General features: G+C 53.2%; 1 protein-coding gene across 2 annotated transcripts in view; it reads right to left on the reverse strand.

Annotated features, from left to right (window-relative positions):
- Positions 1 to 12,515, reverse strand: part of SRL (sarcalumenin) — a 34,663-nt gene that overhangs the window by 3,825 nt on the left and 18,323 nt on the right. The window contains exons 2-6 of one of the 2 annotated variants that reach the window (XM_072942588.1): positions 7,835 to 8,842; positions 5,995 to 6,096; positions 4,815 to 4,910; positions 2,019 to 2,135; positions 1,015 to 1,248 (exon numbers count right to left, since the gene is read on the reverse strand). In XM_072942588.1, coding sequence (XP_072798689.1) covers positions 1,015 to 1,248; positions 2,019 to 2,135; positions 4,815 to 4,910; positions 5,995 to 6,096; positions 7,835 to 8,842 — 1,557 coding nt within the window. Of the gene's footprint in view, positions 1 to 1,014; positions 1,249 to 2,018; positions 2,136 to 4,814; positions 4,911 to 5,994; positions 6,097 to 7,834; positions 8,843 to 12,515 lie in introns of those variants that run through there. The other variant, XM_072942587.1, reaches the window with a different exon arrangement.

Below are 12,515 nucleotides of genomic sequence, written 5' to 3' on the forward strand. Positions count from 1 at the left end.
GGCTCTGCCACTGGCCAGCTAAGTAGGAAATACTTCCATGCCTCTAGCATTTTAGCTACAAAATTACAAGATGAACAGTAACACCTAAATTGATATAATGATTACAGAGTTGCTATAAACATAGGAAAAGCACCCAAACTAAAACTGCCAGCCAGTCATGCAGTAGATGTACAATACATTTTAATTCCTTTAACTTATTTCCAAAATGAGAAGACTAGGAATACCTGTCTTGAATTTTTTTCTATAACCATCAACCAATAATGCATAAAATTAGCCAATGCATTATTGGAGTGCAATAAAGGTTAATTTATTATTATAATTATTAATGCTAATATTATCACTAGCAATAAAACAGGGTCTGGTTATAAACAAATGAGAGTCATAACCATAAACTAAGATCCACCATCTGGACATATATTCCTACAAATGCCCTGTTATGACTCATCTCTGCAGATGGCTCTGGTCATGGCGATACTCAGTGCCCTGCGTCACAGCCTAGTGCCTGCTGGGCCCAAAGTGGCACTCCCCTGTCACCTGAAGGCAAGGAGGGCTTTGGAGAGTCTGCTACAAGCTGGTGCTGAAGCCGGCCTGGTAAAGCAGACACTGGGACTAGGAAGCTTTGAAGGTCAGGTTTAACCCAGAGTCAAGTTAGCCAGAGGTCAAGTACACCTGGACCAGGATCCTATCAGTCCAGGGCCTTGATCATCCAGACAGCCTGGGCCTCCCAAAGACAGTTCAGCCCCAGCCCGGACCTGAAGGAGCTACCGACAGAGGAGGCCAGCCCTCCCGTTGGGAAAATTCTGCTGGCCTCCAAACCAGATTAGTCCTTGGGGAGGTAAAAGGATGAGGCATCCCACACCGAAGAGGTACCAGTGACAAGAAGGGGCTGGAAACAAAGAATGCTTCCCCTGGTCCTGGACAATGCTGGCGTCTCCCCCGTCTGCCTACCAACCACTGTCTGCAACAGGTTTCTAAGACCAAGCTCATGCTGCTCAGAAATGAGTGTTAAATTACCTCTTTCTTGCTGCTTGCGGTTCTCAATGATGCCTGGTGTATCCACAAAAGTGACCCGCTCCAGAAGTTTGTGGGGAACCTCAATGCCAATCAGCTTCTCCAGGAAATTCTGGCCAAACTTCTCAAGGGGCGAGAAGGAGCGGGCGCTGTCAGCAGCCATGACAATACCCTCGATGGTCTTCAGCTTGGGCCCGTGCATGAGGACCGTGAACTCAGAGGTGGTGGGCTCAGCACCTGCACACACGGGCACAAGAGTAAGGAACACAGTCATCTCTGGGCAGAAGACCCACGTGGATGAGCAAGGTGCTCCAGGGAGGACGTGCCACAAGCGTTGGATACTGTGTTTGCTAAGCTAGTGGCTTCTTTTTTCAAACTGTGATAAAGTAGATGTAAATTTTACCGTTTTATCCACTCTTAAGTATACAGTTCAGTGGGACTTAGAATATTCACATTGTTGTGCAACCATCACCACCATCCATCTCCAGAACTTTCTCATCTTCCCAAACTGAAATTCGGTCCCCACTAAACACTAACTCCCATTTCCCCTCCACAAGCCCCTAGTAATCTCACCTGTGCTTTCTGTCACTATGAATTTGACTACTCTAGGGACCCCATATAAGTGAAATCAGTCAATATTTGTCCTTTGGTGTCTAGTTTATTTCACTCAGCACAATGTCTTCAAGATCCACCCATTTTGTAGCATTTGTCAGAAATTTATTCCTCTTCAGGGCTGAATACTATTCCACCATAGGGATGGGCCACATTTTGTTTATCCATTCAATCCATTCATCCACTGATGGATGTGTGGGTTGTTTCCACCTCTTTGCCATTGTGAATAATAACGCTGCTGTGAACATAGGTGTAGCTACTGGTTTCTTGTATTTTCATTGTTTTAGTATTTTCATTGTTCTACTGAAGACACCTATGAATGTTTTCATTTTTCACAATGTTTTTACATATAACCTTGAAATACCAGCAATCACACAAGAAAATCTGACTGATACCTGTATAGAGCTGGTAGCGAGTGTTCTCCAACCCAAGGAGGTAGTTTATCATGGTGGATTTGCCAACGCTCCACGGCCCCAGGAACAGCACCATTGGCTTGGAAGTGATTTCCCCATCTGTGGGTGGCAGGGATTAGAAATGAAAGTGAACTCACAAAGTTCCTCACTGCACGAGGTTCTTCACGCTGCACCCTAGACAGTCTGTCACCGGGTCGTGGGATTCTACACTGGACCAGAGAGCGTGGAGCAGTCAGCGGCACGTCTCTTGCTACGTAAGTGCAATGATGCAGCTAGAAGACCCCGGAAGACAGCAGGTGGGCCATGCACAGATCCTCACACACCGGCGCCAGAGAGGAGGGAACACACTGAAGTCAGCAAACACTGGTTTGGAGCTCACTCTGGGTGCAGCCTCCGGTTGAGATCTGGGGGAGAATCGTTCATAATGGGAGAGGAGAGAGTTGCCACATGGGAAAGGCTAAAACTCTGCGATCTGAACTGGTAACAGAACAAAGAAGATGAAAGAGGCTTATGTGGTCTTGGACCGTCTGGACTCGGGTGCTGCCTGTCCCCTTCCTCCCTCCCCTTAGCTGCACCTCCCGACACCCCACCTTGGGCTCAGCCCAAGCCGGGCTTGGGGGCCCATCTCAAATATCAGCCTCCCAAGTCTGTGACACATTTGCCAGTGTCCAAGACCAAGCAGTGACTTGGCAATCCTCATCCCCTGCTGGGGAGAACACCCCACTCCAACGAAGAAGAAAAAGCAGAATCCTCCAGTGTTTTCAAAACCAGCGGGCGGGGAGGGGAGGGTAAGAGGTTTCCCTATGGGCTGTGGTCTCTTCCTGCTGATTTACGGCCCCTCCCTGAGCCACCACACGCGGGGTCTGCCCCACACAACTTAGCACTAAAGTTCTCCAGACATCTCTGCCTCCATGAGCCTGGCACTCTATTTGTTTTTAATTTATTTAATTTCTCGGTCCAAAAATCTGAAGTGTAAAAACGTATACAGCAAAAAGTCTCCCCACTCTGGTCCCAGTCTGCTTGGCCATAACACCCCTTGTGTCCTTTCAGACACTTTAATGCACATGTAAGTGATGTCAGTAGAGACCATGTTCCCCATCTTTTTTGCACAAGTGTGTCTGCACCTTGCTTCTCAAGGGGCTGGTTTTCTTTCTCTAAGGCAGAACTAAGTCCTCGAAGACCAAGCTGGTGTCTCATAAGGGGAGGGCACATATGTATAGGGCCTGAAATTGGTACCAGGCCCTGCCCCTTCCTCCCTGCCTGTAAAGACACTCAGTCCTTCGCATTGCTGGGACAGGGAGGGTCAGGCAGGCTGCGGGCCAGGGAGGCAGGTGTCCCCAGTTATAGCTACAGAGAGCCTACAAAAAGGTTCTTTTCCCCAGGTCCAGGCCACACCGAAGGGCTGTGGACCTTAAAGCTCTCCAGGGAGACCACCACACGCTGGCTTTCCTCGCTGCTGTTCCCGATCTGTGCAGCAGGGGGCATTACCGGCACACGTAGGAGGCTGCAGGCGAGGCACCAAGGAGGGAGGTTACACAAGAGGCTGGGGGGGCGGGGCATACAGAGGAGCACCGGCACCCGGGGACGCCCTCTCCGCAGCCTCCTGGGCCCGCGCATTCTGAGAAGCAGGAGGATGCAAGAAACCCTAGAGGTCATCGTAAGCCAGGGAGCCGTCTTCTCTTTAGGAGGAGAAAGTTACCACTCTGAATTCCAGCTGGGTGATCCTGGGTAGCCCAGCATTTCTCTGGGCCTCAAGGGTCCGTCATTTGTAAAGCAGGAATACTGTTCGCCCTATAACCCCCATCCACTGTACGGGCATGCAGAGCCCCGCAGGAAGCAATACAGAAACAGCCAACCAACACGCACCGAGCCGGTGCCATACCACTGACCATTCAAACGGCAGTTGGATGTTGCCATCACTCACAGCTTTCCAAGACAAACAGCACTTTAAAATGGCATTGCTGCAGGGCAACCTGAACTCTAGCGTCTGGGCGGCAACCTTCAAAATGTTGAATTGCAGCATTCCTTTTAAAAATTTATCCTACAACTTTACTTGGGTAAAATATGTAACAATTATAGTAGAGTTTGTAACACTTTAAAAAGGGAACACTCAGTGGTTCATCAGCAGGGTAGTATCATTTAGGGGGGTGCATTCACAAGGAACAGAAAGAGCAGTGGTGTGGTGTAATTTCATCTTTGTAAAATGAATGAAAAGATGCACTTGTATATGCTCATGTTTGCAGAGGAAAGTCTGGAAGTGTTCACAAGAAACTATAGCAGTGAGTGTCTCTTGGAGTGGAATTAGGCCAAGAAACGGATTTTTACTTTTCAATTTATACTATTTTGCACAGAATTTGGGGGGGGGCAAGAAGTATACCTTATTTTTATTACTTTGAAAATCAATTTTTAAAAGAATCCAGACCCAAGGGAAGTCAACTGGAGAAGCCATAAAGAGGAGGGAAGGATTCCAGGCCAACCAGGGGAACGAGAGACATGATCTGTAAGTGAATGGGGAGCCCTTGGGGGCTCCTGGGCACAGAAGGGATGGAAGTTGGTATCCCCATCCTTGGGAACCAAAACTGCACTACGTGGCATGAAGGTTCACAGATCAAATGCTCTCCATGATGCCTTGTGCAGATTAAAGGCACACCTTGAAGGGATGGTCCATGCCACTGAAGCCTCTGCCCCTCCCCAAGAACTCAAGAGAACTCCCCTCATGCACGTGGGGGAATGCAGATGGCCAAAGGTGCAAGCCCGACCTCTGGACACCAGGGGTACCTGTGATCTCGTGCTGCCGAAGCTCATTGTACTTGTAAGACTGCTCCAGGGGCTTGATGGACGAGTGGTAAATCTTTCGAAGCCGCTGCAGCACCACTAGAGGCAGAGAAAGGTGACGGGAGAGCGTCAGGCAGGGGTGCTGTGGGGTGGGGCGGCCAGCTGCACCCCTGTGGACCTGGCTCACTCCCCAGAGCAGCTCTGGCCCCGTCTGGTGGGGAGCAGGGGCGGGCTCCAACCCGGGCTGTGCATCAGCATTCCTGGGGCCGGAGATGGGGGTGGGGAGCAGGTGCACGTCCCAATCCTCAGAAATCTTTAAACCAGAAGGCATCCCCCTACCCAACCCCGTAAGCCTCTGGAGTGTTTTTCTTTCTTTCTTTTTTAACCTAATCCGCTTTTCCTTCCCCTCAATAGTATGTCCAGAAGCACCACCTCACCTAGCTCTGCAGCTAACTGAAGACCCTTCCTATTGCAGACGGGAACCCCATCTCCTTCTCTCGGCCAGTACCTCTACTTGCCTTAGGTTTAAAGGGCAAGAAGGCATGGCAGCCCCAGCCCCACACCCTTCACCGCATCCCCAGTGCCCCTGGGAGGATTCAGACATCCCAAGCATCTTCTTGGGATAAGGGGTTCATGAGGTGAGGCTCAGAGAGGGAGGAACGTGGAGCCACAGAGGGTCAGGCTTTCCGAACCACCCCCGTGGACGCCCCTCAACCAGCTATGTGCCCTAGCAAACCCCTGCCTTGCCCCCAGCTTTCATTAGCTCATTGACTAAGAAGAAACAGTAAGCCCTGTTGAAACCTTGGGTTATTATGAGGATGAAATGAAATACCGGACATGAAAGGGCTTTATAAACTATAAAAATCAAAGCCAATGTGATAAACTCTTATTAACAACCCTCTTGGCCACAACTTGGAGCCTGGCACTGTCCCCAGGCTGCAGCACTGGAATTTGCCCTCCACCCTACCACTGGTCCCTCTGCTTAGATTGCCTTTCCTCCTCCCAGCCAACCCAAGTCTTCGACGCTGCTCACGGAGCCTCTTCCACGAAGCCCCCCATCTCCAGGGCGCTCCTCCTCCCCTAGATGCCTGCCGGCGTCAGCCGTAGCCTTGGAGGTTCTGCCTGGCCGCTGGCCATGGGGCACCCCCCAGCCCAGCACTGCCTGGCTCCTGCCTCTGGTTACCAGAGAAATCATCAGCTGGCTTGTCCTCATTCAGCATCAGAGTTTTCTCGATGTGGGAACGATCCCTCAGCGGGGCTTCCTCACTCACGTCCTCCACCTCTTCTGGGGAGAGAAGCAGAGAGCAGGGTTAGGGCAAAGCTAGGAGCCCGAGGCTTCAGGCTCCCTCGAGATGGGCCAGGGCGGGGCCGTGAGGAAGTGCTACACGAAGCCACACCAGGTTCAACTGAACAGAGCTTTGTTTCTAAGACGGACTTTGAAAATCCAAACTCAACTTCTGTTAAGCTCTGCAATCAATTTTATGTACTCAACAAAAGTAGACTGAGCACCTGCTATACATGCCAAGCACAAAGCAATGTGCTGCGAATGCCGTGGTGCCCCCAGACCAAGCCAGCTCTGCCCTTGAGTTTTCTACAGTCTGTCCCCAGGGATAGGGGAGAGAAGTCACCTGGAAAATAATATAATTACAGACGATGATGTGGCTACGGAAGGAAAGATTTCAGAAGCTAGGCAGGCCTAAGAAGTGCGCTTACGAAGTCTTAAAGGGACAGTCTTAGGATGGGGAGTCAGAAAACTTTCCAAGGCTTGCCTGTGGGCTGAGATCTGAGATGAGACAGGAGACATGAGTGGTTAATGGGAGACTGCATTTCGGATTCTAAGAAAACCACTGGCCTGATCAAGGGAGGATTTTATCAGGAAGTCCTGGGAGATGGGCAGATAGGGGAGGGGGATTCAGCAGGGGGGCTTTGTCGCTGCTGACCCAGCATGAGATGCCCGCGATCATCTGAGGCTCCTGGGGAGGGGTCCTCACATTCCAGGGCCTCTATTACCACAGCCGTTTCTACCTGGGCTACTTGCACAAAGGATTTTAGGTGATAGAAGAATGGACTGTGGGGCAGAGGGAGACCAGCTCCACGAGGGGTGGGAAGCAGAGAAGAATCAGTATGCCTCCTGTAGCACCTGGGGAGAATGATTCTTTACCCGGCCAGACCCAGAACAGGGGGGACCAGGGAAAGGGGAGGGGCTTGCTGACTGAAGGCCCTCCCCCTAACGGAGTGTGCGAGTACCTGACAAGTGTGGAAACCAAGTTCTGCAAGGACATCTGCGTTAGAAGGTGAAGATTGACCCTAGCGCCTCCATCCTATAAGCCAGCTTTCGGTCCAGGCCAGTGAACTCGGTGGACAAGGCCACAGAGGGTGCTGGCCACCCCTAGCATGCAACACACCTCCAGTATTACCCAGTAGCTTTGGCCCTGCCCACTCCCCTCTCCCTGTCCCTAAGCCCTGAGAGACGGGCTGCTGCTGCTCCAGGTGGACATCTGCAGGACATTAGCGTCACTGCCAGCATAGATTTCTTATCAGATCCTGACTGCGGTCCCAGTTTACCCAGCCTATCATGGTCTAGTCTTCAAGGAAAGAGCCCAGGTGCTAGCCCACCAATGTGGTCCCCTAGTGCCTGCCCCACCCCCCAGCCTGCCTCCAGGCCTCAAATCCTGCCGCTAAGTCCCTGGTCCTTTGGGATAAGGCACTGGTTCGCGGTAAAGTGCACTGAGGGACCCTAACCAGTAGGTTTCTGACGTCCTAACTCAGAAGCAACCAAGCTCCTCTGGATCCTCTAAGGGCGCGGACTCTCACTGGGTCCCTCGGAACTGGGGATAAGTGGCTGATGAGCAGCCGGGAGCACCCCGAGGGCCGGGCACCCCGATGGGGCCGCAACCCTGCAAACCCGGGGCTGGCTGGGGACTCTCCTGCTTCGCGGGTCCCTGCCTGTCCCCCTGTGCACAAGACTTCCGGGAGGACCGCGGCCGCCGGCAGCGCCCCGAGCAGCCCTGGGAACCCCCTACCCTGAGGCCCCGACTCCTCGGGCTCCCGCGCCTCCGCCCCCCGGGGCTCCGTGTGCGACTGCTCCTGGCTCGGTCCGGCCCCCTCACCCCCGCGGCTCGCGCCTCCCGCTGCTTCTTGGGCTTCCCCGGCTTCTTCCTCCGAGTCGCCTCCTGCTTCTTCCGAACTAGCCCCGTCCCCGCTGTCCTCTTCGGATTCTTCCTGGGATAGAACTCCTTCTTCTTCCTCGCCGCTGCTGTCTTCGCCCCCGTCTTCTTCGGAGGAGGCTGCGTCCGGCTGCTCCTCGGACATCCCCTCTAGGGGGCGGTCCTCCTGGGGGCCCTGCATCTCTGCGCCGGCGTCCGAGGCTGGGCTGGAGCTGGGCTCCGCCTGGTCTTCAGTCCCCTCCCTGGCTTCTGCGTCCACGTCCGCGGCTCCATCTGGCACCTCTGGCTCCTGACCTGGCTCTGGGCTGCCCACCTCTTCTGTCTCGATCTGTGTGCCAGGAGAGGGCCCTGCGTCTTCAGGTTCCGAGGTCCTCTCTGCTGCTCCCTGTGCGGGGTCGTCGCGAAGGGCCTCCTCGGCGTCCTTGGGGACCACGCCACTCCCAGCCTGTCCTTCCGCCTCCCGTCCTGGGCTCTCTCCAGAGCTGAGCTCCGGCCCCCCATCCTCCCCCGGCTCCAACTCTCCTTCTGGGGGAGAGGCGCTCGCTCCCAGGGGGCCCGCATCCTCCTCCCCAGGCCCGGCAGCTTCCCCGGGGGGAGCGGACTCCGAGGCTGAGGCATTGGAGGGGCTGGCTTCGGAATCAGAGCCCAGGCCGGCGTTGGCGGTGAGGCCCCCCGCGGCATTCTTCTCAGAGCTCCCAGCCTCCCCGCCATCTCGGGGGTGAAGGAGCAGGTTCGTCTCTCCAAGGGCCGCCTCCGCCTGAAGGGCCCTTTCCTTCTCCTCTAGACTTGCGTCTCCAGCAGAGAAATGATTCTCCAACAAATGGTCAACATCTTCTGTGCCACCCGAAGCGGAAACTTGCGGTTCTAGATGATTAGAACACGATTGGTCAGTGTCAAGGGGTTGGCACTCACGTTGCTTCTCAAAAAAGCCTAACTCAGCCTAGCTCCTGTCTCCAGGAGAGTGGTGTGGACCTGGAGTGCGGTGGGGCACCTCCCTCCCTAGTCTTCATTACCGCCCTGGAGGGCCAGCAGAGGCGGTGCTATACCCTGCCTCCCTCCTGATGGCAGCTGGGGCGCGGGAGAGCAGCTGACCCACCCCAGAGCCCCGCCCCTAACCCTGCCTCTCCAGCCTCCCCGGAGGGATGGAAGTTGGGCGTGCCCTTCCAGCCCTTCCTCAACCTTGTTGGCTGGCAGGTGCAGCCTGGCTCACGGGGAGATCTTTCCAAGATAGGGCAGATGCATGTCCACACCACCCCTTGTCACTTCCTAGAGTCATTAACCAGCGTGCTTTTTATGTTGCTATCAGCAAAGGAGTGAAAACAGGTGTGTACCGGCCAGACCCTCTTAGGTTACGGGCAGAGCACTTAGGGGATTACTTGTGGCTCTCAACCTTATTAAGTCACACATCCAACTCTGTCCGCTTAAGGGCAGGAATTTGCTGGCCTCTCTACCTTAGATTAGAGGGGACATGGCCTGAGAAGGAGGAGATACCCAAAACGGGAAGGCCTGGGCTTCCCGGTAACCTTAGCCAACCCCTTGGGAGGGGATCCCTTTCTAATGGCCAATAGCTTTACCAGGAGAGCTGAGGACACAGGGAGAGCAAGCAGAGGGCAGGTAGGTGCCTAGTCTGTAACAGACGCCTATGTCAAGGGATCAGTGTGATTTATTTGGACAGTGGTGTCAGAAGGGAGGGTTGGACCTAACTCTTCTGCCCCCTCCCACCCAGGCTGCGACCTGTTTAAGGAGGAGGGAACATCGCTGGCGCATGGGGATAAGGGGACCATGGGTGCCCTGCCTCAGGATACCTGAGACGCCCCTGGGTCTGCCTTGACTCACAGCAGTCTTTGAAGCAGCAGCACACCACCTCTCTGCTGGGTACAGACACCTCCCCTCCCAGGCCACAGCCTGGTAATCCCAGCTCTGCCTCCCATGAAGAAAAGCCCCTTCCCTTCTGCCTCCGAGTACCCACCCCCTTGTTCCCTGAAACCTAAGGAGTTCCTCCAGGAGCCAGGGACAAATCTTTTCTCCTTAATCCCCACAGACACAACCTGCTCTCAAATTCAGAAGGATAGGAAGTTTGGGTGCCTTTTATTATAAAGGAGCCTGTATGTTGATATAACACTTCTCCCAGTGACCTTCACATCTGTGACCGTATTCACCTCTCTTATTACTGTCAGCCAGTTTTCAGAGCTGAAGGTCTGAAGAAAGTCTTTGATTCACCCAAGACACCAGGTGTCTAGTGGGTGGGTGGAACCCAGAACAGCCCACTCCTTGCCCAGATCTTCCATGCCATGCTGTGTTGGGGGGAGCACAGGGGAACCCTTTCCCCCTGGTACCTTGCCCCCGCTGCATGCACTCCCCTCCCTGGCCCTTGGATGGCAGGAACCAACGCTTCATCCTTCCTGTGTTCCCAGGGCTGTGACCCTGCCTGACCCCCAGAAAGTGCCATGAAGAGGCCCATGGGGAGTCTGGGGTACAACAGGAATTCCTGGCCCCTTAGTTGGGGAGCTGGAGGTTACTACTCATTTAAAATTCCTTTCATTACCACCCAAATACCTGTAAGTCCTGATTCCTTGGCCTGCAACTCTATTGATAACCCCCATAACCTCTGTAGAAAAAAACCTATGGCAGGAACTTGGTTTAACCCAAGGAGATTGACAGCCTACTGAGCAGCAATATATATAAATCTGTATCTCATATGAGACACATCTGTACAGTTATTCAGTGTGCCAGGCAATGCTTAAGCACTTTATACATTAAACATGAACTTGATCTTACTCAGCTTACTCTTACTTGCTTCTGTAAAAGAAGTCTTACCCTTATTCCCACCTTACAGATGAGAGGACAGACTGGAATCAGAGGCACTGAATGCCTTACCCAGCAACACACAGCTAGCAACTGGCTGAGGCCATTTAAGTCCAGAGTTGCAGAAGCGATGGCCTGACACTAGAGCGGGTTCTAAGCCTGCACTACTCAGCGTGTGGTCCAGGCACCTGCAGCAGCAGCATCACCTGGGTGGGCCTGGTAGAGATGCAGACTCTCAGGTCCCAGAACAGACCCACTGAAAGGGAATTTGCATTCTAACAATTCATCTGTTGCACATTACAGTTTGAGAAGCACTAGTCCACAGGAGCTTATAAAACTGCATATAAACTAGTTCTCAACACTTGACACTGGCTATATACTGGAATCTCCTGGTTCCTGATCCTATTCCTCGCCCCCTTTCCAGAGGTTCTGATTAAATTAGTCCAGGGTGCCCCAGCATCAGGACTTTAACCAAAAAAAAAAAAAAATTCTTGGGTAATTCTAACATGCAGCCAAAGCTGTAAACCTCTGCCCAGCCTGACCCCAAGGTTTCTGCTCCTGATCCCTCCTCACTCATGCACCCCCTGGAGGGTCCCAAATTGAATAGGTTACCGGGGCTTGGCATTTGACCTTGGAGTAGCAGTGGTCAAGGCTTCTTCTCTGGGGAATCCAGCCCTTTCCAACATGCCCTGTCACCCTCTACTGTTGATGTTGTTGATGATGATATGGTGATGGTGGTAATAGGGGTAGTGGGGATGATGTTGATGGTGGTGGTGATGGTGGTGATGATGACGACGTTCGTCTTGATGGTGGTGGTACTGATGGTGATGGTGATGATGATGGTAATGGTGATAGTGATTTTGATGGGGATGATACTGGGCTGAACAGACTCTGGGTCTGACTACGTGTGGCATTTCTAACAGTCTCAAAACACCCTCTTTTCTGGTTGGGGTGAGAGGGCTGCTTCATCCCAAGGGAGATAAGGACCCCAGACTTTGGGGGTTTACCATGACTTTCACACTGCTGTGTATTTTCCACGCCTGGGCCCTGGACAGGAACGCAAGTGTGTGCATGTGTGTATACACATTTACATCCATACTCTTCCCTGGTTTTTATGACTTAGTGTCAAGCTGCCCCTGCCCTTCTGCTAAGCAATTTGGAGTGAAAAAGACCGAGGGTGATGGCTTCATGCCCTGCGACCTTCCTTCCCAAGCTAAAAATTACTTCTCTGACAGAAAGTCTCTCAATGAAACAAGCTATGCCATTGGGGCCCCAGAGCTTGAGCCCCAGGAAGCAGCTGTGCCATCCGACCCGATCTCTCCTCCAGGATGCAGTGAGAGGCTTCAAGAGCCTCCAAACTCCTTCAACTCCATGACATCGAGCCCAGTGTCTTTCCACCCTGCCTGACCTCTGGCATCTTGCTGAAGCCCCCAAGTGGCCCTGGAGGAGAAGGTAAGGGAGGGGACAGAGGACCCAGGACACCCTGGACAGGTTGAGAGCCTGGTAAGATGAGTCTTGGTCTATCCCTGGACATGCAGTACCACACTGTATGTGCTGCTGCCAGGGCAGACGCTCGGGCCCAGGACAGAGCTGGGTGCTGACGTCAGGGTACATGAATAGCAAGCCCCCAGCTCAGCCCCGTATATCATGGGATGGCCCCTGAGCCTGACAGGCCAATGCCCAAGCAGAGCCCAGACTAAACAGGCTCTGCTTTCTCTCCTGACACTCCCCT

This window comes from Vicugna pacos, chromosome 18, assembly GCF_048564905.1.
Source record: "Vicugna pacos chromosome 18, VicPac4, whole genome shotgun sequence".
Lineage (NCBI taxonomy): Eukaryota > Metazoa > Chordata > Mammalia > Artiodactyla > Camelidae > Vicugna > Vicugna pacos.